Consider the following 27018-nt stretch of genomic DNA (forward strand, 5'->3'; position numbering starts at 1 on the left):
GTGCGGGGCCGGCGGATGCTGCAGGCCGAGATCCCCCCCGCCCCCCCACGCGCCCTCTCTCCTCCGCCTCCTCCTCCTCTCCGCCTCCCCCCCGCCACCTCGTCCTTTCTCTCCGGCACGCTGACATCACCATCCGGGGACTCCCGGCCCTTCCCCACAGTTAACCCTTTCGGAGGGGGAGGGGGAGTGGCAGGGGGCGGGCCTGAAAGCTGGACAGATGGGGAGGAGGTGGGAAGATGCAGGGATAGGTGGAGGGATGTACGGATGGGTGGAGGGATGCTGGAGGAGAGGGATGCTGGAGGAGGGAGGGATGCCTGAAAGGATGGAGGGAAGGATGGAGAGAGATACAGAACCAGTAGACAAGCAGCGATGGAGACACAAAGAGAAGTCTAGCATACATTAGTAGATTGGAAGCTGCAGAGTGACGAGGAGAGGAGGGAATGAGGGAGTGGGGAGGATTAAGAATTTAAGGCCATCCCAGCTATAAAGTGAGTTTGAGGACAGCCTAGACTATGTGAGAACGTCCCCTCAACCCCTCCCCCCCCAAAAAAAAAGAGCTGAAAGGGGCAGACAGGGATAGGAGACAAACAACCAGATGGGATGAGGAGACAGAAATGCAAAGGAAGATGTAGAAAGAGGGGGACAAAGAGAAATGAGTACTGTCAGGGGTCCAAGTATCCACAGAAGGAAAAGATGCTGGGCTTAGATGGGAACAGACTGTGGGGTATGTGGGGGAGGGTGGTGGTGGCAGAGGATAAAAGAGACAGAGATAGAAAAGGGACGGACTTTGGGGAGCTGTAGACCCAAGTGTGATCTATTTCTCTATGTCCTGTAAGGTCAACACTGTGTACTCCTTGGGCAGAGTCTATGTTCCCACCATTATCAGGGCTCCACGTCCTGCTATTTTTTTTTTTAAGACAAAGTCCGGCTGACCTCAAACTATGTGGCTAAAGATGACCTTGAACTCCTGATCCTCCTGCCTCTGTCTCTCAAGTGTGAAATTACAGTTCTGGAGAGATGATTCAGCAGTTCAGAAGAGCACCCTGCTTCCTGAGGTCCCGGGTTTGCATTCTCAGCATGTGTATGGCAGTTCATGGCTGTATGTAACTCCATCCAGTTTCAGGGGACTTTGGCTCCAGGGCACCAAGTACACATGTGGTACACATATGCACAGCCAGATATCCATATGCATAATTATTTCAATTCCTTTAAAATTGTTTAAAAACAGTTCTATGCCACCATGCTTTAATGTCTCCTGTACCTTGATAGGTAGGCAGATAGATCCCAATGCACGTTGTATTTGTGATGTTTGCTTATTAAGTCCTGTAAGCCTCAAGTATGCCTCGGTCTAATCTGTACACCTCCGTGGGAGTACTATAAAACTGCACTTAACCGCGTGGAATCTAGTCCCTACTAAGTTTCTGTATAAGCCATATCCTTCTTTATGTCAGGCATCCTAAGTTGTTAGATATCCGTTTGATCTCCAAGTTTCTGACAGGGTGCACCCATGAAAATTGGTGCTCCTCAGAAGTGGTAAACCTATTAAATCATCTTCATTTCAATATCAAATCTGAGCCATATACTGTTCTGAATGGTAAGGATATGGCAGGGTGCTAAATCTACAAAATTCCTCCTCTATTGGGTTTCCATGATAGTGGAGAAGACAGCCGATTGAACAAGACGAAGACCCTGTTAGCTACTTTAGACAGTCATGGTTGGTGCTGAAGAGATGACTAAGGGTAAGAAAATGTTTCTTTTTTCCTTAAGATTGTATTTTTGTGTGTGCATATAAACAGCTGCATTTACGTGCCACTGCAAGTCAGAAAGGATGCTAGATCCCAGAGCTGGAGTTACAGGCAGTTGTGGGCTGCCTAGAGTAGATGCTGGGAACTGAACTCAGGTCTTTGATGAGCAAGCGCTCTTACTGGCTGAGCCATTCCTCCTGGAAAATGTTCCTAGAAATAGTTATGAATTAGGTAAGATGGCTAGGAAGTAAAATGAATCATGGAGACAAAAAGCAAGTAGTAGTTTAGGGAGAGAAAGCCCAAGTGTAGAGGTCCTGAGGCAGAAGTATGCTGGGTCATATCTTAGCAACACTGAAGAGGCCAGGATGTACAGAGAAGAATGAGCAAAGGGGAAGGCCAGAAAGCAGCTGTATAGGGCCTCATATGTAATACTCATCATGTCTTTGGTTTATGTCTCATATTTTGTAATTATAAATGTATAATTATATGTTTTCATCTGTATTAAAAATATACATATTGTTGCCAGGGAGTGGTGGCACATGACTTTAATCCCAGCACTTGGGAGGTAGAGGCAGGTAGATTCTGATGAGTTTGAGGCCAGCCTGGTGTACAAAGCTAGTTCCAGGACAGCCATGGCTACACAATAAAATCATGTCTCAAAAAACAAACAAAACAAACAAACAAACAAAACAAAACAAAGCAAAACAAAAATATTATTTTAAAAGTTTTTCACACACGTATATAATGTATTCTGGTTACTCTCCCCACATCTGTAATTATTATTTGTATGTGTGTGTGCAGATGTGAGTTCACACGAATGCATAGTTCTCCTAGTGGCTTAGTTAGTAAAATATTTGTTGCACATGATAAAGTCAACCTCCAGTGTCGTTTCTCAGGACTACTCCACCTTGGGTTTTTTTTTTTTTTTTGGTTGTTTTTTGAAACAGGGTTTCTCTGTGTAGCCATGGCTGCCCTGGAACTCACTCTGTAGACCAGGCTGGAATCAAGATACACTAGAATGTTCTTGATCTGTAACTGAGAGCAGAACACATACTTTAAACTCAGCACTCACCATGCAGATGTGGTCAAACCTCTGTAAGTTCGAGGATAGCCTCATCTATTTAGCAAGTCCCAGGCCAACCAAAGCTATATAGTAAGACCCTGTCGCTCCCCCTCCACCAAAAAAAAAAAAATCCTTAACTGAGTCTCATCGTCAAAATTTCTTTTGGCATATAAGGTTATTTATAGGTTCTGAGAATTAGAACTAGAATATGTGCTGGGCGGTGGTGGCGCACGCCTTTAATCCCAGCACTTGGGAGGCAGAGACAGACGGATTTCTGAGTTTGAGGCCAGCCTGGTCTACAAAGTAAGTTCCAGGACAGCCAGGGCTACACAGAGAAACCCTGTCTCGAAAAACAACAACAACAAAAAAACCCCAAACAAAAAAACCAACCCCCCCCCCAAAAATATATATGATACCACAAAATATAAATGTACATATAGTATATTTATATGTATATATATTAAACACATACACACTATGATGATAGCCTAGATGCAAGTCCCTTGCATACTATGAAAGTTACAGTATGACACATAGATACATAGACACATATTATACATATATAGATACATTTATAATAACCTATAAGGAATGTGATCATATAACTTCTCCATCTCTACTGAGATGCCCTAGAATAAGAGGAGACATATTAATAGCATATACCTGTAATCACAGTACTTGAGAGGAAGAGGAGTTCAAGATCAGCCCAGGTATACAGCAAGGTCAAGGCCAGCCTGGGCTACAGAGATCCTTTTAAAAACCGAGAGAATGGGGTTAGGGAGATGGCTTATTTGGTAAAATATTTGTTGCACGTGATAAAGAACCTGAGTTTGATTCCCAGCACCCACAGGGTGGGTGTAGTGGTACATGTTTGTAGAGAAGTGGAAACAGGAAGATTCTCTGGGACTCAATAGCCAGCCGGTAACCTAATGGACAAGCTCCAAGCTATCAAAATAATAATAATAATAATAATAATAATAATAATGATGATGATGATGATGATAGGTAGGGCTGGAGAGATGGCTTAGCAGTTAAGATGAGTACTAATCTTTCAGAGGACCCAAGTTCTGTTTCCAGAACCCATGTCAGGAAGCTCATAACTGGTAACTCCAGCTCCAGTGAATAGAAAACTCTCTTCTGGCCTCCTAGAGCACCTTTATTCATATGCATAGACCCATACATAAATATACACATACATAAAAGGTCTGGAGCAGGTGAGATGGCTCAGCGGTTAACAGCACGGGCTGCTCTTCCAGAGGTCCAGAGTTCAAGTCCCAGCAGCCACATGGTGGCTCACAACTATCTATACTAGAATCTGATGCCCTCTTCTGGCATGCAGATGTATATGCAGACAGAGCACTAATAAAAATAAATGAATAATTTCTTTTTAAATAAAAAAAAAGATCAAGCCAGGCAATGGTGGCACATGCCTTTAATCCTAGTACTTGGAAGGCAGAGACAGGTAGATCTCCAAGTTTGATTCCAGCCTGGTCTACATAATGAGTTCTAGGACAGCCAGGGCTACTATAGGAAATATTTCTGTTTCTACTTCTCTGAAACCTATCTCAAAACAAAATTAAAAACAAGGTATTTGTTAACAGCAATAGTAAAGAGTCCTAGGGAACAGATCTTATCTTCTGGCCCACAAGGGCACCAAGCATGTACATAATGCATGTATATATATATATACATGTAGGTAAAATACTCATACATAAAATAAAAATGAATAAAATAAGCCAGGGTAGGTATGCACACTTTTACTCCCAGCATTCAGGATGCTAAGGCATGTGAATATTTATGACTAGTAGGGCAACCTGGTTATGCTGTGCTCCAGGCCAGCCAAGGCTACATCCTGAGAGCCTCCTCCAAACGAAACAACAAAATAACGAACCGACTCCAAAACGAAAAGCAAAAGAGGGATTGAGTGGGATGAGGAGAGAGTTCAATGATTAAGAGCTCTTGTTGCTTTATTGCTCTTGCTGAAGACTCAGGTTCAATTCTCAGCACCCCTATGACAGCTCACATCCATCTGTAACTCCAGTTACTGACAATCCATCAGGCATGCATATGGTGCACACACATACATGCAGGCAAAACATTCATTCACACTGGGCAGTGGTGGCGCACGCCTTTAATCCCAGCACTCAGGAGGCAGAGGAAAGCGGGTCTCTGTGAGTTCGAGGCCAGCCTGGTCTACAGAGTGAGTTCCAGGACAGCCAGGGCTACACAGAGAAACCCTGTCTCAAAAAACAAAACAAACAAACAAACAAACAAACAAAAAACAACAACCAACCAACCACAAACCAATCATACACGAGTAAATAGATAAATCTACAAAAATTAAAACAACAATAATAATTTGAGGGTCTGGAGAGATGGCTTGGCAGTTAAGAGTACTTATTGTTCTTGCAGAGGGCCTCAGCTTGGTTCCTAGCACCCACATTGGTTGTCTCATAACTGCCCATGACTCCAGTTTTAGGGGCTCCTTTGTCTCTGGCCCCAAGGGAACCTGCATTTACATGCATCCGCCTCCTCCCCCACTACATAATTAAAAGCAATAAATCTTTAAAAGAAAAACCTAAAAATATTTTTAATATGAGGTGAAGATCAAAGGTGGAAGACAGCTGATGTTGACATGTGACTTTCCACACATACCATGCATATATATATATATAAATATATGCATGAAGACATATATATATACACAACTCGTACAGTGTTCCACACTGAAACCGATAATAAATGGGGAAACTGAGGCCTAGAAAAAGGTGAGACTGAGTCTCAGGTTACAAAGGTGGGATATTAGGGGCGATCTCCCGAGACGGTAGGAGCAACTGCAGTTAAAAATCAGTTGAGCGAGGAACAAAACCGCCACCTCCGCCGCCGCCGCCACCGCAGCAGCGCAGCAGCAGCAGCAGTGAAGGGGCGTGGCCTACGCAGGGGCGTGGCCTAACAGGACAACCTGAGATTCCAGGTACTAAGAGGCGGGACTTGACTGGGACAGGCCGAAAGGCCTAGAACAGAGGCGGGGAATATGGGCATAGGCGGGGCCTATGTCTGAGAGGGGAGGAGTTCGCCAGGAGAGCCTGCCTTCGCTTCGGTAAACAGACGTGCTAGGGGCGGGGCTTATAACAAAAGCGCGAAATGTAGGGGCGTGTCAAAGAGAAAGAGGTGGGGGCCTAGCCGAGAGAGGCGGAGCTAAGTGCCGCATCCGCCAAGAGGTGCTGCTTCCGTGTGAGACCTGCGTATTTCCGGCAAAGATGGCGACGCCCAATAGAGTCAGGTGCAGGCTAGTCTGTCTTTAGGCGTGGTGGCAGCTCTAGACCCGGCAAGGTGAGATCAGCCCCATTGGGGTTCCCCTCTTTAAAGACAAGGGAGGAGATTTGTTGCTAAGGAGACTGAGGGAAGGCTTATTGCCATGGAGGCGGGTAGTAAGGTTGCTAAGAAACGAGGACGCAAGCTGGAGATTGGGGGGGGCCTCGTTGCCAGGGAGTGGGTGGGGCCTGTTGCTAGGGAGTAAAGAGGGACTTCTGGATTTGGGAAAGGGTCCTGTTGGTATGAAGGAAGGAAAGTGGGCTATGGTTAAGGTGGTTGTAGGCAGAATGGTTTCGGATCATGAGGAGACTCCTAACACCTTCGAATCTCCACCTTCTCAGCAGACCTTCAAGAGTCGACTCATCTGGACACCAGAGCTGCCTCGGCGGTGACCATCAATTTCCTTTCAACACATTCTTCCTTCACAGAAAGTCCATGGCAGACAAAGGCTCAGGGGGCAGTCGCCTCCCTCTTGCACTGCCTCCGGCCTCCCAGGGTTGCTCGTCAGGGGGCAGTGGCTCCTCGGCGGGTGGCTCAGGCAACCCCCGGCCTCCACGGAACCTCCAAGGCCTGCTGCAGATGGCTATTACTGCGGGCTCTCAGGAGCCAGACCCCCCTCCAGAACCCATGAGCGAGGAGGTAAAGTATGAGGACCGTAGAAGCTTGTGTGAGGGTCCTGGGGATATAAGTGTCTTGGGCAGAGTGGCTTAATGAGCTACAAGCTGTTGTCTTCCTGAGTGGTGAGCAAGAGTCTTAAATGTGGCATCATGGTAGGCTGAGGGTCAGCTGTGAAGTGTCTGATCACAGCTTTGTACTGGGAGGCAGAATAGTCAGTCTCGTGATAAGGGAAAAGCCAAAAAGAAAGCTAGGGTTCTCTGGACCCAGGCAGAACTAGAATCAGCCTTGTCCCCGAAAGTGTGACCTTGGGTGTATTATTTGATGTTTCCAGTCCTCAAGCTGTCATTCATTTTTGAATTGTTGGTGATAATAGTAGTGATAGTGTTTCATCAGGCAGTTCTGATGTTCCAGTGTATACCGTCTTGTACACAGCATACTGTATAGTTGGGCTTTGCCAGTTGTCACCCATGACCTTGGTTGGGCAAGTCACATCCTTTCTCTGCCTCTGTTTTTTTGTTTTTTGTTTTTTAATCAATGAATTTGGAATAGCCATAATAAAACCTGACAGAATTGTCTTGAAGGTTGATAGGAATTTTACATGTAATTTTTGTTTAGCTGACATTTATGATACATAGACTGTTGTAGTAATTCAGTTAAGTTATAGAATAATTTATACATGTTGTATCATTAAATCTTTATAGCACAAGGAGGATGTAGATGCAGAGGAATAAGATAGTTTGCCCAAATTCATCCAGGAACATGATTTCAAAAAGCCTTAACAACCTCTTCCCCTTTTCTTTCCTGTTTTGAGATTGAGGTCTCATATAGACCAGGCTAGCCTAAATGACCTTACCCTCCTGATCTTCCTGCCTCCACCTTCAAAATCCTGTGCTTACAGGTGTGTGCTAGCCATTTCAGTCCTCCTGAAGCTCCCTTTTGGGGACGGTGTGGTCTCTGGTCTTCCTCTGGGCTCCCTTGTTTTGTTTGTATCCTTTGTTGATTTCTCCTCATTCTCTGTCCTTTCAAGGTTTTTGTTGTTGTTCTCTAGACAGCAGTTGGCATGGATAGAGAGCCCTTCTTGTCCCAACTTGGTGGCAAGTGCAGGCCAGGGATGCTGTTCAAACCGCATGTAGTACTCAGGACATTTGTCACAACCTTTGGTTGTGTAGCTGATCTTCAAACCTGACATCTTTTGGGAAATAGTGGGTCTTGTGTTGTGCCTCCAGAGCTGCCAGTTGCTTGGGACAGAAGGCCTGCGTCATCCTGATTTGTCTGTCTCACCTTCTCCCTTAGCTGGACAATGGGTTCTCGCTTCAGAGTCCAGGATCTGGCCATATTTCATATTGATACACAGTTGAGGTTATTCTTGAACTTGTAGTTCTTCTGCCTCCACCCCACCCCATGCTGGGATTATAGGCCTGTGCCACCACAATCTGCTCCGTAACCTTTCTCTTGCATGACCACTTAGGATCCTACTAAGCTCTTTGGTCCCTGTTGTTACGCATCGCAGTCCATGTCTCTACCTCTGTGCAGAGAACTCTGTTCGCAACTCCACCCACTTCATTCAGAGCAAAATCTAGGCCTTTACAGCTGTCTGTAAGATCCAACCTGCTCCTTTCCTGGGATGTTTTGCTCTCTTCAACTTTTTTTTCTTTCCTTACTTCAGCCACGTTAGCTTGCTGGTGGTTGCCTTTGTTTTGAGTATTCTTCCTAGTATATGCTTGGCTATTCCCTGGCCTATTTCATTGCTGACACCTGACCTTCCAAGATGGCCCCATTTAAGTTCTACAGGCCAACCTCCACTCCCATGATCCTCCACTGTGCTTAATCTTACTCTTCAGCGCTGTCATATTGAGATAACATGTCACAGTACATGTTGTACTTTTTTTTACCTCTAGCTTCACCATGCACACACCCTGAACAACACTTTTTTTTTTTTCTGTAGAAGTTATGAATAAAAACTGTGTAACCATTTGAGCATGGTGACTCAGGCTTGTTAATCCCAGCATTTGGGAGTCTGAGGCAGGAAGACTGCTGTGAGTTGGAAGCCAGACTGCACTATAGAGTGAGAGACTCCTGTGCTTCCTCCAAGGTGTCTCCTAGATACGTGTTGATAGAAAGAGTCCTTGCATTTGGCTGTCCTGTTAGTGTTACTCCCTGGGCAATCATTGAGAGACTTCTCTCCCCACCCTTCTCCCTTCTTCCCTAGAGACGCCAATGGCTGCAGGAAGCCATGTCAGCTGCCTTCCGGGGCCAGCGAGAGGAGGTGGAGCAGATGAAGAACTGCCTCCGGGTCCTGTCCCAGGCCACACCCCCAACTGCTGGAGAAGCTGAGCTGGCCACTGACCAGCAGGATCGTGAAGGGGCACTAGAGTTGCTGGCAGACCTGTGCGAGAACATGGACAATGCGGCAGGTATTCCCGCCCCCAGCTCTCACGAGAGTGGCTCATATCCTGTGTGGCTTAGCCCTTGTCCCTGCTCTCCTGGATTGAACCACCAGCTCCTCCCAGCCTCTCCCTTCTGTCACCACAGGAACAAAGCCCTCCTCATACCCCACCAAGTCCCTGTGGTGACAAGTTTGTTCTGCTACTTCCCTGATGAGTCCTGGGACTGATATTTATCCCCACATTTGCTTGCTGCTCTCTCATGGTGGGAAGGGAGGTGGTTTGGGCTGTGGTGGTAAACTGAGGCCCCCTTGAGGTAGAGTGTTTGATCAGAGATCTGAGTGAGAGTATGTCGTGAGGCATTCCTGATTTACAGAAAAACGTTCAAGGCAATAGGAATAGCTAGTGCAAAGGTTGAGGCAGGATGGTGCTGTTGTGGTCAGGACAGACAGACATCCTCCTGTCAAAGAAGAGTGGGTCTGTCTGACGTGTGGGTCTAGGGTAGGCAATGGCATTGAAGTATGGTCACATTTACTCTCTCTCTCTCTTACACACACACACACACACACACACACACACACACAAACACAATTTGTTTTTGAATGAGACAAGATCTCACTATGTAGACCTAGCTGGCTTGGAACTCTGTAGGCCAGGATGGTCTCAAACTCACAGATTCTTTACCTGCCTCTGCCTCTAATGTACTAGGATTAAAGCACTTACTACCACAACTAGCTTTTTTTTTTTTTTACTTTTTAAAAACGATTTATTTATATGAATACATTGTTGCTGTCTTAAGATAAACCAGAAGAGGGCATTACAGATGATTGTGAGCCACCATGTGGTTGCTGGGAATTGAACTTAGGACCTCTGGAAGAGCAGCTGGTGCTCTTAACCACAGAACCATCTTTCCAGCCCCTCCCCCCTTTTTTCCCTTTTTTGAGACAGGGTCTCATTGTGTTACCCTTGCTGGCCTACAACTCACTGTGTATACATATTAGGCCTCAAACCCACAGAGATCCACCTGCTTCTGCCTCCTGAAAGCTAGGATTAAAGGCATTTTATGTTTATGTGTGAGTGCCTGCGCGTGTGTATTTGTGTGTACCACATGCATATCTGGTGCCCTCAGAGGCTAGAGAAGAACTTTGGATCCCCTGGAACTGGAGTCATAGTCAGTTGCAGTCTGCTTATGTGTGGGTGTTGGTAACTGCACATGGGTCCTCTGCAAGAACCGCAAGTGTTCTTAACCACTGAGCCATCTCTCAAGCCCCAAATTCTTCTTGTTATTGTTGTTGAGACAAATTCTCAGGCAGCCCAAGCTACCCTCACGCTTGCTGTGTAACTGGAGTTGGCTTTGAACTTCTGATCTTTCCTCCACTACCCCAGTGCTGGGATAATAGATATATGTCACCAGGCCTAGTTTCTAAACCTTACTTATTTATCAAGGTGTAAAAAAAAAAAAAAGAAAAAAAAAAATCACAAAATGGGCCAGCAAGATGGTTCAGTGGGAAGAAGTGTTGCCACCCAGTGACCTGAGTTCAATTCTGGAAACTCACGTGGTGGAAGGAGAGAAACACCTCCCCCAGAGGCTTGACCTTTAAAATCATACATGACATGTGTATGCCTACACACACACACACACACACACACACACACTCAACCAATAAGTAAATATAAATAAATATGTAAATATTAAAAAGTCACAGAACAGAAGTAACCATTTCAAGTATATAATTCTGTAGCATTCTTCTATTTTAATTAATTAATTAATTAATTTGTTTTGTTTTACTTTTTTTTTGTTTTTCTTTGTGTTTGAGGCCAGAATGGGGAGGGGGGGTTTGGTTTTGTGAGACAGGGTTTCTCTGTGTAGCTCTGGCTGTCCTGGAACTTACTCTAGATCAAGCGGTCCTGGAACTCAGAGATCCTGCTGCCTCCTCTGAGTGCTGGGGGTAAAGTCATGCACCACTTCTGCTCAACTTTTTATTTATTTATTTTTTTGGAGACAGTCTATAACATCCTAGCTGATGTTGAGTTTGTGGCTGTCCTCCTGTTTATACCTTCTAAGTGCAGGAATTACAGGTTTGTGCCAGCACACTGCATAGCATTCAGAACATTTACAGTATTCTGCAATATTACCTCTAGGTTTCAGAGCTTCTTGTGTATGGTACTAGGGATAGAACTGAGGACCTTAAGCATGTCAGGCAAGCTTACTGTACTGAGCTAGATTGCTAGCCCTCTTTGCATTTTGTGCTTTGAAGCAGGGTCTCAGAAAGTTGCTGAGGCTGGCCTTGAACTCCCTCTGAAGCCCATGCAGACCTTTTAATCCTCCTGTCTCAGCTTTTTATTTTTTCCTTTAAGACTGAGTCTCATTATGCAGCTCTGTCTGTCCTGGAACTTACTACATAGACCATTCTGGCCTCAAACACAAAGATCCACTTGCCTCTGCCTCCTAAGTGCTGGGATTAAAGGAGTGCACCCCACTTTGTCTCAGCTTTCTGGGTAGCTGGGATTATAGGCTTGTACCCCCAGATCCTCCCAGTCTCTGTTTTGTGACAGTGTCTTATGTAAACCAGGAAGGCCTTATATTTCCTATGTAGCTGAGGATGACCTTGAACTTAGGATCTTACTGCTTCCTCCTTAGTGCTGAATACACCACTGCTTGTTGTATATGGTGCTGAGACCCAAACTCAGGGCTTTCTGAAGCCTAGGCAAGCTCTCTACCCTTAGCTCACAGACTTGTCTCACTTCCAGATCTTTTCATCATCCCGAAGTGAGCCCTCACACTCTCTCATCAGCCTTTCCTCTCATTTCCTCTCTAAATAAATACTCTGTCTCACACCTTATGTCTAATTTCTAAGGAGTAAGAAGAGGTCAGCCTGTGAATTGGGGGCTTTGACAGTTGTCTCTCTTCTCCTGTCGATAGATTTCTGCCAGCTGTCAGGCATGCACCTGCTGGTGGGTCGATACCTGGAGGCAGGGGCTGCAGGGCTGCGCTGGAGGGCAGCACAGCTCATCGGCACATGCAGTCAGAATGTTGCAGCTATCCAGGAGCAGGTGTTGGGCTTGGGTGCCCTGCGCAAGCTACTTCGGCTGCTCGACCGGGACTCCTGCGACACGGTACGAGTCAAGGCTCTCTTCGCCATCTCCTGTGAGTGTCCCAGGATCACGGGGAGGGCCTGGGGCCAGTGTTGACCACAGGGGTGGGGCTTGCTGGATCCACAGGGAAGAAAAGGTTGGGGTACTTCTTTTATTTTTTTTGATTTGTATTCTTGTTGGGACTCTGTGTAAGGTGCAGGAGCCAGAGTAGTAAAGTCAGAGCCAGATACTAAGTGTACCCTGATAGTGCTGGTATCAGCTTGTGTTCCAGTTTGAGCTTCTCATACAGAAGCTCAGAGTTCTTGTCCATGTTTGGGGTCAGCTCATTTTCTTCCTTGGGGATCATCCTATACGCTATGGGGTACTGAGCTGTGTTTGTGTCTCCACCCACTGGAGACACGGGAGCATTGCTCAGTTGTAACAATCAGTACTTTTCCAGACAGAGTTGCGTCCCTCAGTGAGTACTGCGGTGGCTCTATGTGGATGCTGTGTGCCCTCATGGCTATGAAGCAAGGAAACCAAGGCACGGGCAGACGTGTACTGTAGATTTAGGTGCCAGCTTAGGGACAGAAAGAAAGTCATCATGTTGGGGCACTTGCTTATGTTGGTTTTTGGTTATTTTTATAATTTATGTATTTTATATATGTAGCTCCTTCTACCATTCAGGTCCTCAGGCTGGTAGCAAATACGTTTATGTTATTTTGTGTGTGTGTATGTACTTATATAATAAACATATACAAGTATATATATTATATAATATTGTATGTAATATTATATAATATGAATTATATATTTGCTTTTTTTTGGTTTTGTTTTTAAGAGGCAGTGTGTCATGTAGACCAGGCTGGAACTCTTTGTAGCTGCAAATGACCATAAAATTCTCTTTCTTTCTTTCTTTCTTTCTTTCTTTCTTTCTTTCTTTTTTTTTTTTTTCTGAGACAGGATTTCTCTGTGTAGTCCTGGCTGTCCTGGAACTCACTCTGTAGACCAGGCTGGGCTCGAACTCAGAAATCCGCCTGCCTCTGCCTCCCAAGTGCTTTTTTTTTTTTTTTTTTGAGATAGGCTATCACTATGTAGCTCTGGCTGGCCTGTAACTAGCTATAGACCAGGCTTGCATTAAACTCACAGAGATTTTCTGCCAAAAGTCTCCCTCCTACCTTCATGTCTCTTTCATTGTTTTGTTTTTGTGACCCACTGGATTTAATTAGGGTTGGTTTCATGAGGTGGGTGCTTATTGACCAGAGCAAGGACAACTTACCAGTGACCACACCACTGAGGAACATGGTTCCTCCTACTCTCTCCCCCAGCAGAAGTTGGGCTAGAATATCTAAGGGAAGAGTGGAGTCCTACAGTCATATGCTTCAGAGTCTCCTGCCACCGTTTCTGAAGTGCTGGGATTACAAACATGTATCACCATGTTTAGTTTATGGGGTTCTGCAGATCAAAACCAGGGTTTTGTATATGGCAGGTAAGTTACCCTAAAGCACACCCCCAACTCTCTTTACGTTTTTGTTTTGAGGGCAGGATCTTGTTACGTTTTCCTAGGTTGTCCTTGAACTCACTGTACAGTCTAAGCAAACTTTGACTTTGTCATTCTCCTGCCTCCATATTCCAAGTTGAATTATAGCCTATGCCATGAGGCCCTGCTAAATCTATCCTCATCGAGTGCACAGTGTGGTACTTGTAGTGTATTTACAGGGTTGAGCATCCCTTCTCTACTTCATAGCATTCCTCACCTCCAGCTGGACTCTGTCGGCCCGCAGCACTCGATCCCCATATCCCCCTAAGCCCAGCTCTTGCAGGCACTTGTTTAATGTGTCTGAGGCTTTGTCTGTTCATGACATCTCCTGTAAACCAAACAGTGAGCCTCATATGGCCTTTTGCTTCTGGATTCTTTCAAATAGCGTAGTGTTCATCCTTGTTGTGGCATGGGACAGTACTTCATTCCTTTTTATGGCTGAATGGCATTCCTTCCCATCGACACAGCACGTTTTGTTTATCTGTTCATGTGCCAGTGGGAGTCTGGCTTGTCTCAGCCTCTTGGCTGTCCTGCTGCTGTGAGCAGGGGTTGGGACTGTTGCGGGTATGTACCTGGGAGCGGGCTGGGCTTGCAAGGACATGAGGACTCCTTGTTCATGTCTGCAAAGCCGACTGTTTCCTTTCCATTTCTTTATTTCTTTTTTTTTTGGTTTTTTGAGACAGGGTTTTTCTGTGTAGCCCTGGCTGTCCTGGAACTCACTCTATAGACCAGGCTGGCCTCAAACTCAGAAATCCGCCTGCCCCTGCCTCCCAAGTGCTGGGATTAAAGGTGTGCACCACCACTCCTGGATCCCTTCCACAGTTTTGAGACAAGATCTCATATAGACCAGGATGAACTCTTGAACTCTCTCTGTACCACAAGATGACCTTTAACTTCTTGTGTTCCTGCCTGTATATTTCCAGAGCTCTGGGAGTATAGTCATGCTTAGTTCTTGAGCTTCTGAGAATTGAACCCAGGGTTTTGTAAATGCCAGGAAAACATCCTATTACTATCAACTGGCATACATCCCCAGCTTGACTGTTCTTTGCTCTAGCAGTTATACATTGTGATTGAAATGGGATATGTAGCCGGGTGGTGGTGGCGCACGCCTTTAATCCCAGCACTTGGGAGGCAGAGGCAGGTGGATTTCTGAGTTCGAGGCCAGCATGGTCTACAGAGTGAGTTCCAGGACAGACAGGGTTACACAGAGAAACCCTGTCTCGAAAAAAACCAAACCAAACCAAAACAAAACAAAAAAACCAAACAAACAAAAAGAAATGGGATATGTAAAGCCAGGTCTGGCAGCCTACACTTGTAATTCCAGGACTCAGGAGGATTGCCATGAGTTTGAGGTCCAAGAGGTTTACAAAGCTAGATTGTGGAGAGAAGGAGACAAGGAGGGGGAGAAAGGCAGAAAAAGGGAAATGCAGTGTGTATGGGGGGGGGCCTCTAACCCACATCCTTTTTTGTTTGCCTTCCCCTGCATCTTGAGCTCTCCATGTGCTTGTTCACAGCAGATGGGCAGATGCTACTGGGACATAGAGGCTGGTGGGAAAAACATGGAGGGCTTGGGTAGGAGAGGCCTGTAAGCAGAGGGGGTGGGATTTGAGTCTGAGGCAGGAAGGAGGTCTGGAGCAGGGCAGCCTCTGGAAAGTAATGCTCAAATTAGAGACATGAAGAAACAGACACAGGATAACCTAGCCCTAGGGTAGGGAAAAGGATTTCGTGCCCTAGATTTGCTATAGCCAGATCTGGAGCTACAGAGGGAGGAACCCTCAAAGCTTTCTTCTAAGATTTTAAGATTTATTACTTGTAATTTTTTATGTACATGAGTTTTTGCCTGCATGTATATTTGTGCACTACACATATATAGTGCCTTCTTCTGAGGAGGCCAGAAAGAGCATTGTATCTTCTTGAACTCGAGTTACAGGTAGTTGTGAGCTGAATCCAGTCTCAGTCACTTTTTAGAAAGACATTAAATAAGGTGGACATAGTGACTCATCTATAATTCTGATAAATAGGAGGCTGAGGCAGGAGAGCTTCTGTGAGTTCTAGGACAGCTTGAGGTCTACAAGGGAGAATGTGTCTTAAACGCCCCATACCTCCAGTGAAGACATTCTATAGTATTAAAAATACAGGGTCCTGAGAATCTTGGTACACACCTGTGATTCAGCCTTTGGGAGCTGATCTGGAGGGTGCCTGAAAACTTGAGGTCATTTGGCTCATGCCTTTAATTCTAGTACTCGGAACACAGAGCCAGGTTAATCTCTGAGTTTGAGGTCAGCCTAGTCTACTCTGTTTAAAAACCAACCAAACAAACAAAACAAAAAACAATTTTTTGAGGTCATCTTGGGCTATAGTTTGAAGGATCAAGGCTACTAAGAAACAGCTGGGAATGTAGCTTAGTTGGCAGACTGCTGGCCTGGCATACAGGACCCTGGATTTGATACTAAGTACCACATAGAGCAGATGTGGTGGCATATGCCTGTTGCTTCATCTGCTTTTGGGAGGTGAAGAGATGGAGTCAGGACGATCAGAAGAAGTTCAGGGTTATCCTTGGGTATAGAATGAGTTCAAAGCTAGCCTGGGCTATATAAGATCCTGGGGAGAGAGGAGGCAGAGGGAGGTGGGGAAGTGAGAGGGGAAAAGAAAATGAAGACAAAACAGAAACCTGTAAAAAGTTACATTGCTCAGAGTCTGGCAGGTACAAAGATTATGTAGTGAAAAGCCCCTATCCCAGATGACTTGGTCCCCTATTTGTACATAGTACATGTTTCTGTAAGTCTAAGTGTGTGTGTGTGCGCGTGCGCACGCGTGTGTGTATGTAATATACAGACATTCACAAAGCCTCTCTTCCTCCGTTCATTTGTATGTACCTGGTAACAGACCGTCTGGATAGTTCTGCCCAGCTGATCTTGGATTGCTTAGGTCCTCTTTATATAGTAGTGACTGTCATCTTTCACCATTTCTGGGGGGCAGGGCTCAAGAGCAGCCCACTTATGTAGTTCTTGATTTTGCCCTTTATGAGACCCTGGTTATCAGGCAGTGGACCAGAGCAGTGATACTGTTGTTGGGCCCACATACACCCTCTGCTGTTGGCTGGCTGTCTTCTAGGTTGCCTGCTGCTGAAGGAAGCATTTGAGGGCTGAGACAAGAAGCCTTAGGTTGCTTGAGTGGCTCCATGGCATGGTGGTTTCTCCAGATGCAACAGGGGAGCTACAAAACAACACTGCTATTTTACTCTAAAGTAGAGTTTACATAATCACTTTAGAGTGCACAGTTGACTGGTGTCTGCCCTTCCTTGGGTCGCTTTATAGTATGGTGTTATGTGGCTGCTTTCCAGGGCTCTGTGCTAGGAACCGATAGGGCTTGGTCACATGGGCTCCTACTGCCTAAGGCAGGGACATTACTGCATTCCTACCCCTCTCTTGTGAGGACACAGACTTGGTTGCCCTGTCACTTCACTTTCGTAAGTGGTTCTTTGTTTGCACAGAGAAAGGGTTTCAGAAAGACTCAGAGATGGGTCATTTGGAGTCATGGGTGTGCAGGCCTGGGGTGGGGGAAGGGACAGGGAAGGGAAACACACGTGCACCTCCTCTTGGCGTGATCCCTTCTGCTGGCTTCTCCTCCTCCCTCCTCCACCCCTAGATGGGGTTCTCTGTGTAACCCTTGCTCTGTAACCAGGCTAGCCTTGAACTCAGAGATTCTCTTGCCTCTGATTCCAGAGTGCTGTGGTCAAAGGTGTGTGCTTCCACTGCCTTTGGAGAGGGGTCACTGAGTGCCATTGCCGCACACTTGTGATGGCCAGAGGACAACTGTGGCGTCAGCTCTCTCTTTTTTTGACCTTTGTGAGGGTCCTGAGGATGTCCAGGTGGGCCTTTACTGCAGAGACTGCTTTTATTTACCCTCTGAGCCGACTCACTAGTGTGGTCTTGTCTCTTCTTTTTCATACAGAGTCGTGCGTACTCCAGGCGTATTCTCAGACTTGCTATCTAGCTAAGGCCTTATGATCCCCGTTCCTCCCAAATACCGAGATTACAAGTGTGTGCTACCTCATCTGGTTCTTGCTTTTTAGATTTTTAAGGGTTTTTTTTTTTTTATATATATATTTTGCATGGGCGTGTATGCCCATAGTACAAGTGTGGTCATCTAAAGGCAGTTTGTGGGAGTTGGTTCTCACCTTCCAACACTGGGTTCCTGGGATTGAACTCAGGTTATCAGGCTTGATGGCAGGTGCCTTTACTGCTCAGCCATCTTGGTGGCCCATTGTTTTTTGAGACAGAGTCACTGTAAGCCAGTGTAACCTGGTTTGTAACCTCCAATATAACCCAGTCAGGCCTTAGACTTGCAGTGATCTTCTGGTTTTGTTTTTAATTATGTGTATATATATGTACGTGTACTTGGGAGAGCAGGTACCTGTAGTATACAAAAGAGGTTATCCGATCTCCTGGAGCTGTAGTTACAGTTGGTTGTGAGTTGTCTGCTGTAGGTTCTGAGAATTGAACTCAGGTCCTCTGGAAGAACAGCAAACACTCTTAACCACTAAGCCATCTTTGTAAGACACGATTTCACAAGCCGGGCAGTGGTGGCGCACACCTTTAATCCCAGCACTTGGGAGGCAGAGGCAGGCGGATTTCTGAGTTTGAGGCCAGCCTGGTCTACAGAGTGAGTTCCAGGACAGCCAGGACTACACAGAGAGTGAGTTCCAGGATAGCCAGGACTACACAGAGAAACCCTGTCTCGAAAAACCACCACCAACAAAAAGACACAGTTTCACAAGGCCTAGCCCTGCTCAGGCAGGGTTCATGGAAGGCAGGAGGTGAGTGAGGGTTGTGGTAATGACATAGATGAGAATGAAGGTTGAGGTAAGGTAAGCCAAGATCCTTGTGGAAAGGTGACTGGTGCCCTCCAGGGACACTGGTAATGACCAGAGTATATTCAGTTGTCAGAGTTGGGGTCAGGGCTCTATTCCTCATGTAGCCATGCTCGTGGTGCCTCCCACAGCATGGGTTGGCCTATCCCTAAATGTATACCATGTCCAGGTGGAGATGCCCTAGGTCCAGGAGCATCCTTCCAGGGTATGCTTTGGACATAGAGCCTCCAGGCTATGTTTGCCAGTTGAGTTTGTGGTGTCTCATGTCTCCTACCCGTGGACTAGTCTGTTATTTATTTATCGTATTTAGTTTTATTTTGAGGTATTTTTTGAAGTAGGGTCTCAGGTAGCTATGGCTGGCTACAGACTTACTGGCATTGAAGATGGTCTTGAATTCTGAGTTCTGGGATTACAGACATATGCTACCATGACTGGCTATTATTACTTTGTTTTTTATCTTTTATTTTATTTATTTATTTTTGAGACAGGGTTTCTCGGGGTAACAGCCCTGGCTGTCCTGGAGCTCACTTTGTAGATCAAGCTGCCCTCAAACTCAGAAACCTATTTGCCTTTGCCTCGGGAGTGCTGGGATTAAAAACGTGTGTGACAGCTGCCGCTGCCTCTGCTGCCATCACCACCGGGATTCTTTTCAACTTGTTGAGACAGTCTCACTACATAGTCTTGGCCAGCTTGGTACTTGCTGTGTAAATCAGGGTGGATTTAGATTGACAGAAGTCTTCTGTTTCCAAACACTGAGATTGCAGGTGCACACCACTACAACCAGTCTTCTATTAAAAACAAACATCTGAGCGGTACCGGCACACATACTCTATGAGTTCAAGGCTAGCCTGCTCTCCAGAGTGAGTTCTAGACAGTCAAGGCTACACATAGAGACCCTGTCTTGAAACAAATACCAAACCAAACCAAAAAACCACACAACTTCCAGAGCCCAGAAAACTTCCACAGAGTCCAGAAGAGGCATTCAGTCTCCTGGAACTGGAGTTAGAGGTGGTTATTAGCTGCCACGTGGGTGCTGGAAACCAAACCTGGGTCCTCTGCAAGAGCAGCCAGTGCTCCTAACTGCTGAATCAGCCCCAAGTCTTTTTCATTCTTTGTTTAAAATGACATTTTATTAAGTTCAGGCATATTAAGTAACACATGGTTGTAATCCCAGCATTTAGAAGATTGGTGAAGGAGAATCATTAGTTTAAGGCCAGTCTAAACAACACACAGTAGTAAATCACTGTCTTGAGAAAGAAAACAAAGAAGCTAGAGAGATGGCTCAGCAGTTTGTTTGTTTGAAGCACACTGCTTTTGCAGAGGACCTGAGTTTGGTTTCTAGCATCCACATAGGGCAGTTTGTAACTGCCTATGACCCAGTTCCAGGGCATCTGATTCTCCCTTCTGGCCTCTGGGGTACATGTAGTCACATGCACATGTGCACAAGCATATAACTAAAAAAAAATTTTAAAGAAAGCAAAAAGTTAACTATTATGTATACTAGTTGGAGCACATAGTGGATACAGACCAATTTTTAAACTTTTTAAATTTATTTTTTGTGAGTATGTAATAATATGTGTGGGTATTTTACATGAATATATGCCTGTGGAACTAACTTGTGTGCCTGGTGCCCGACTCTTCAGAAGGAGAAGTGCATTGGATCCCTTGGGATTGGAGTTACAGGTGATTGTGAGCCACCACATGAGTGCTAGGTAGTGAACCGGAGTCTTCTGGGAGAGCAGCCCCAGAGTTAGGAGCTTAACCACTGAGCCATCCTGCTAGTACCTGCATATGGACTATTAATTCTTTGTGTCTTTATGTCATACTAAGTTGCAGAAGAATGTGGTATGCATTTTACACACAGCACATCTCAGTTTAGGTATAGAATTTCTAAAGGTTGGTGTATAGTTTACTAAAACAAGAGAGTTGTGTTTAGTGGAAAATCTTACAGCCTTTCCAGTTGTTGGCTTTACATTTCAATGAACTTAAAAGGAGACCGCCCAGCTTTTTAGTCACACTTGGCACATGTGAGGTATTTAGTGGCTTTGAACTTGCAGTGGCTTCTGTCTACACAGTGAAGGTTCGAAGCTTGTTCAGGAGCTGGCCTTCCTGCAGATGCATCCCTGACTGGCTGTTGCCCTGCTTGGAGGCTGCTCAGAATTCTCATTGTCTTTAGAAGAAAGATCATGCCTGCTCTGAAGCCTGACTGTCTTGTCTGATAAATGGGAATTTAAGCCAAGTGTGCTGGTGTATACCTATAATCCCTGAATTTGAAGGTGGGAGCAGTAAGGCTAAGAATTCAGGTCATCTTTGGCTGAGTGAGTGAGTTGGAGGCCAGACTGAGACATATGAAACCTCACCTTCAAACACATAAATAAGATCTGGGGAAGCCCAGCACCCATGTATCAAGCCAAGCATGGAGGCTTGGGCCTGTAATCCCAGAGCTGGGGAGGCAGAGATTGGGTAGTCCCTGGAATTGCAGGCCTCCTGTAACCAGGGAAGCTACAGGTTCATTGAGAAACCCCGTCTCAGTAAACAAGGTGAGCAGGGATTCTGGACAACACTGGACATGACCTCTGGGTTCCACATGCATGTGACATGTACACAAGAACACATATATACACATATATATTATGTACACAAACAGAAAAAGACCAAAATAAGTAAATGACTGAATGAATGAGCAAATAGATAAAATGGGAACCCAAGAGCACCTACCTATATGGTATATGTGAAAAGTAAAAGGTAGTAATGCATAAAAGTGTGGTGTTGTCTCTACAGAGGCAATTTTGGAAATTCAGCTTCTCTAAAAAACACAAAAATATTATAAGAATATGTTTTTGTTTTAATTGCAGGTGTGGGATATGGGGCTGCTTCAGGTTGTCCCTAGCAGCTGACATGATTTGCCTCATGCTCTAACAGGGGCGTGATTTTTGCCAGGTGCAGATAGTTTGTGTGATTGTGTGACGTTTGTAATTTGGAAACTTTTCAGAGGATATATAAATGGAAGGGTTCCAAGAGGCTCGGTGGTTGTTGTCGTGGTGTGTTAAGTAGTCAGTGCACACAAAGAAGAAACAACAAGAGGAAATTAGATACTGACACTGAAGAAGTCTTGCCCCAAGGAACTCAACGCCTTAATCAGCAGGAAGTAGTCTAACAAAAAACATTGCCCTCCCCCTTCTGACCCTGACTTTATTCAGGGATCTCTTTCCTTTCCTCTCTTTGTTTCTTTCCTCTCTTCTCCAGTGTTAGGGGACTGAAAGGGTAAAAGAAAAGGGATGGAGAAGGATGGAAGAAAGAAGAACCCACAAAGTAGCAAAGGACAAGTTATGTGCCCCTATGACAGAATATTGCTCTATTGTAAGAAGAAATAAAGTAGTTACTGAATTTATACCATGGTTGGACCTTGAAAACATTAAGTTGAGTGAACAGAACTAGATACAAAAGGTTCCATACTGTGTGAATCCATTCATAATGAGGTATACAAGATAGGCCAATCCATAGGGAAAGAAACTAGATCCATGGTGGCAGAGGCAGGAGGGAAACTGAGAGTGGAAATGTCACCCTCTGGGTACCAGCACAGTGCAAATGTTCCAGAGGTGAGTGAGAGCCGTGGTTGCATAGCTTGTGAACATGCTAAACAACCGTTGAGTTGTATGCATTAAGGGGGTGAAATATGGGTTCCGATGATGAACTAGCTAATGGTGACGGTGGCCATGGTGCTGAGGGTGCTGAAGTGGCTGGTGGGTGAAGGGATGGATGGTGGTGGTGGTGGTGATAGTGCTGGGAACAGTGGTGCTGGTGCTGGTTGATGGTGATTACGTAGTGATGATAACGCTGGTTGTGACGCTGATAGTGATATGGTGGTGAGGGCGTTGTTCACGGCTCTAATAATGGTGACAGACGGGATGGTGGTCATTAATGGAAACGGTGGTGGTGGTAATGGTGCAGATGGTGATATCCATGGGTTTAGTCATGGCGATGGTATTGTGCTGATGGTGATGGTGATGGCAGTGCTGGGAACGATGCTGTTTGTGATGGCAATGATGGTCCTGGTGACTGGGTGGTGTCGGTAGTTGTTGTAACTGAGGTGGTGGTGATGGATGTCATACGCTAGTGGGGTCGGTGCCTGTGGTGATGATGATGGAGGCCATGGTGACTGGGACCTCAGCTCTGCTTCTCCCTCCAGGTCTCGTTCGAGAGCAGGAGGCTGGGCTGCTGCAGTTCCTCCGCCTGGATGGATTCTCAGTGCTGATGCGAGCCATGCAGCAGCAAGTGCAGAAGCTCAAGGTCAAGTCAGCATTCCTGCTGCAGAACCTGCTGGTGGGCCACCCTGAGCACAAAGGTGAGCTGGCTGCCGGGGAAGTAGGCACCCTGAGGAAGACATCTGGGGGACATGGGAGTGGTGTGGGAACGTCCTTCCTAACTCCCACAGCTCTTTCCGCAGGAACCCTTTGCTCCATGGGGATGGTCCAGCAGCTGGTGGCCCTTGTGAGGACAGAACACAGTCCTTTCCATGAGCATGTGCTTGGAGCCCTGTGCAGGTAGGTGTGCCGGGGTCCTAGGAGGAGAGGGCCTTGTATGGGTTTCCCACAGAAAGAGCAGCTCAGGCACTAGTTTGCTCCTACACTGGGACCTTGCACTGGAACTATCCCTGTGGGAGACAAAAAGATTGTAGGCCAGAGAGGTGCAGGGATAACACAGTGCATCTCCTCATAGTTCTTGGGAGGGAGAAGCCCTTCTTACAGTTCACAGGGTGAACAAGTTAGTGTTCTTGGGTTTTTCAACCTGCAGGCCTTAGGCCACATGTGCCCCAGAATGCTGCCCAATACAGAATTGTAAACTTACTTAAAGCATTGTAAGATTTCACTTTATTTTATATATATGTAAAATATCACTTTATTTTATGTTCATTGGTGTTTTACTTGAATGTCTGTTTGTGTGTGAGTGTCAGAAACTCTGGAACTAAAGTCACAGAGAGGTGTGACCCACCATATGTGTGCTAGAAATTGAACCTGGGTCCTCTGGAAGAGCAGCCAGTGCTCCTAACCACTGAGCCCTCTCTCCAGCTCTCACAGTGTAAGATTTTCTTTTTCTTTTTTCAGTTTTGGTTTCAGTTTTTTTTTTTTTTTCTTCAAGACAGGATTTCTCTGTGTAGCCCTGTCTGTCTTGGACCTCACTTTGTAGACCAGGCTGGCCTCAAGCTCAAATGTCTGCCTGCCTCTGCCTCCTGAGTGCTGGATTAAAGGCAGGTGCCACCACCACTCAACCAAGATTTCTTAAAATAACCCAGTCATAGCATTCTCTTGCATGATCTTTGTAGATGACGGCTGATAACAGTGTGTCACACTGTCAAACGTTGGACACACCTGGACCATGGTGGAGCCGGCATAGGCATCATGGCAGGCACCATTCAAACCTCACTCTCACTGCTGCGATGGGAAGCAGCTGGATGGCAGTTTTTTTTTTTTTTCCGATTTTTTCTTTTTCTTGGTTTTTCGAGACAGGGTTTCTCTGTGTAGCCCTGGCTGTCCTGGAACTCACTCTGTAGACCAGGCTGGCCTCGAACTCAGAAATCCACCTGCCTCTGCCTCCCAAGTGCTGGGATTAAAGGCGTGCGCCACCACTGCCCGGCATGGATGGCAGTTTTATAGATGGAGCCAAAGACTCCCTGCAGGGCCTTGGTTCCCATAGAAGTAGTGGTGAGGGGCTAGGTGCTGGGCCGGGGTCTTTGTTGCAGATGAGGTCCTAAGGTCTGCTCCTGTGTCCTCCATAGCCTTGTGACAGACTTCCCTCAGGGTGTTCGTGAGTGCCGAGAGCCTGAGCTGGGCCTGGAGGAATTGCTCCGTCACCGCTGCCAGCTGCTGCAGCAGCATGAGGAGTACCAGGTAGGAGGGCTGGGGGTTGGGCCCTGTGCCTATGGGCTCAGTCTGTCTCCGCCTCCCTTCTCTTCCTATTGGGCTTCCTCCTGTTATCTAACACTGTGAACCACATGCTGTGTGAGTGGGGAAGGAAGAATTAAACTAATGAGTTACTATGTACCCCAAAAGTAATAAACATCCTTAAATATTCAATTAAATGGGTGAATAAATTAAGTAAATAAGAATTGGTAACTCACTAGGTAAGTAATGAATGATCACAGTTAATTTAGTATTCATACTTATTTCCTGATCTAGATAATTATTTTACATATTTTTTTTAATTAAAAAGATTTCTTTATGTGTATATGTATGTATTGGGGGTGGGGATGCCTTTGGAAGCTGCTGGAAGTTACACTAGCTTGGAATCCCTGGAACTGAAGTTACAGGTAACTGTGAGCCGCCTGGTGTGGGTGATGGGAACTGAGTCACGGTTCCCAGCAAGAGAAACAGTTGCTCTTAACCACCCAGCTATCTCTCCAGACCTATCTCTCCAGGCTCTATTATTTGCTTTTTGACATTTGTAGGGGTGTATGTGGGTGTGTGTATTTCTGTGTGGGAGTGTTCATGTGTAAGTACGGTGCTTGTGTGGAGGTCACAGGACAATCCAAGTTAGGCCATCAGGCTTGGCAGAAGGCACTTTACCTGCTGAGCCATCTCGCCAGCTCTGGTCATTGAGTCTGCTTCACGCTGCAGATTTTAGCAAAGCTAGGCCTAGCAAATGCAGATGAGCGATGCCCTTTCTGTTGCATCTGTGTCTCTGTGGACACTCCTGATGTTTACAGAGGGACAGTAGTAACTAGAAGAGGCAGGACACCTGCTAACAGCTGTCTATCCTGACCTCATCCCAGGAACCTGTGACCTTAATATACCCGTGTCCCCATGGAGCACTGGAAGCTGCAGACTAGCCTGGCCTGGTTTCAGATGGCCAGTGTGGGGGGGCCCTACATGCTGCATTTGTATTTATCTCCCAGGAGACCCTGAGCTGAATTATTCCAAGGCCAGCCTTGCCTCACCCTTAGAGGTGCTCACCACCTACAGGCAAACAGACCAAGCCTTATATTTAAAAAACAAACAAACAAAAATTCTCAAAAAAATAAAGACAAGGCCAAGCTTTTTTTTTTTCCCTCAAAAATGTAAACGTAGCACTGAAGCAAGGGCAGGCAGATGTCTATTGTCGGAGGCTATGCCTGGTCCCTTTGTAGAGCATTGCAGGCCTAGTTCTGGGATTAAAGGTGTGCACCCCTGTGCCCAACAGGAGGGTTTTTTGAGTCACTCCTGGTGACAGCTTTTTTTGTCCATCACAACTCTATTGTGTGCAGTGGGGATGGCTTTTTGGCCTCATTGATTTAACTACCTCTTCTTATTGTTTTAAGTTACATTTTCACTGTGTTAGTTCAAAGTGGTCTCAAACTTAAAATCCTGATGTAGTAGCCTGTTCTAGGAGGTGTAGGTTGTATCCAGTCTTTCACTACTGCAGACACTGGTATAGAACAAGTGTTTGAGGCAAGGGACATGGCTCAGTTGACAAAGTGCTCACTGTGCAAGCAGGAGGAGCTGAGCTCACAGTTACAGTGTCAGCACTCAGGAGGCAGGGACAGGATCACATGTGGGGCTCATGTGCAGCCAGTGCAGTAGTCAGTGAAGTCCAGGTTCACTGAGAAAGTGTCTCGGGAAGTAAGGTGGAGATTAGCACACTCCTTCAGTCCTAGCACTGGGGAAGAAGAATCCAATTACTGTGTTGTGGCCATGGTGCACAGAGGTAAGTCACAGGAAAATTTGTAGGAGTCAGTTCTCCCATAAATGGGTTATGGGGATTGAGCTCAGGGGGCTGATGTGAAGACAGACCAGTCTGGGAGACCTCAAGACTGTCTCTGAAGCTCAAAACCTATGAGCAGGGTAAGTGGTCATTGGGAAAGCCCAGGTTTCCGGAGTGGGAAGGTGGTAGCTGAGAAATACAGGGAAATGTTCTGGCTGCTGGATGTGTGGGGGGCAGGTCTGTCCCTGTGCTCAAGACCCCTCTCTTAATCTGATCCAGGAGGAGCTGGAGTTCTGTGAAAAGCTGTTACAGACCTGTTTCTCCAGCCCTACGGACGACAGCATGGATCGGTGAGACCAGGTGGCTTCTTGCATTCTCTCCGTGGGAACCCCAGGCCTCCTGCCTCCCTCCTTCCCAGGCACTCTCTCCCAAGGGATTGCCAGGCCTTGTTTGGGCCTGGGCCTGGGCCTGCCAGCCCATCTCTGGGCAGCCCCCTGGAGGGGTTGCTGAGAAACGTGCTGGCCCCTTGGATCCCCTCCCTTGCTTTCTGTCATCCTTTCTTCTCATGTCCACATGCTCTTCAAATAAAAACATTTCTCCTGCTCCCCTATGCTGTCTTGCATTGTTTTTGGAAGGTCCTTATGGAAGGCAGGAGGGACTGGGTTTAGAGGACTTGGAAAGTGTTGCTCTTACCCTCAGAGCTGTAGTCTTCTCCCGCCTTTGTTGTG

General features: G+C 46.1%; 1 protein-coding gene across 2 annotated transcripts; it reads left to right on the top strand.

The window, feature by feature from the left end:
• The first annotated feature begins 6048 nt into the window (after window positions 1–6048).
• On the top strand, window positions 6049–26900 carry Hspbp1 (HSPA (Hsp70) binding protein 1). 2 transcript variants are annotated; one of them, XM_028779455.1, is made up of 8 exons: window positions 6049–6141; window positions 6468–6762; window positions 8951–9155; window positions 12049–12273; window positions 22803–22958; window positions 23061–23157; window positions 24390–24501; window positions 26570–26897. In XM_028779455.1, the coding sequence occupies exons 2-8, from the start codon at window positions 6559–6561 to the stop codon at window positions 26642–26644; spliced, it is 1074 nt and encodes a 357-aa protein (XP_028635288.1). In that variant the 5' UTR covers window positions 6049–6141; window positions 6468–6558; the 3' UTR covers window positions 26645–26897. The 2 variants fall into 2 exon arrangements, with proteins under 2 accessions (XP_028635288.1, XP_028635289.1); XM_028779456.1 differs by having other exon boundaries at window positions 6054–6141; window positions 6465–6762; window positions 26570–26900.
• Window positions 26901–27018: the final 118 nt, after the last annotated feature.

Source organism: Grammomys surdaster, unplaced genomic scaffold (assembly GCF_004785775.1).
Source record: "Grammomys surdaster isolate TR1022 unplaced genomic scaffold, NIH_TR_1.0 352, whole genome shotgun sequence".
Lineage (NCBI taxonomy): Eukaryota > Metazoa > Chordata > Mammalia > Rodentia > Muridae > Grammomys > Grammomys surdaster.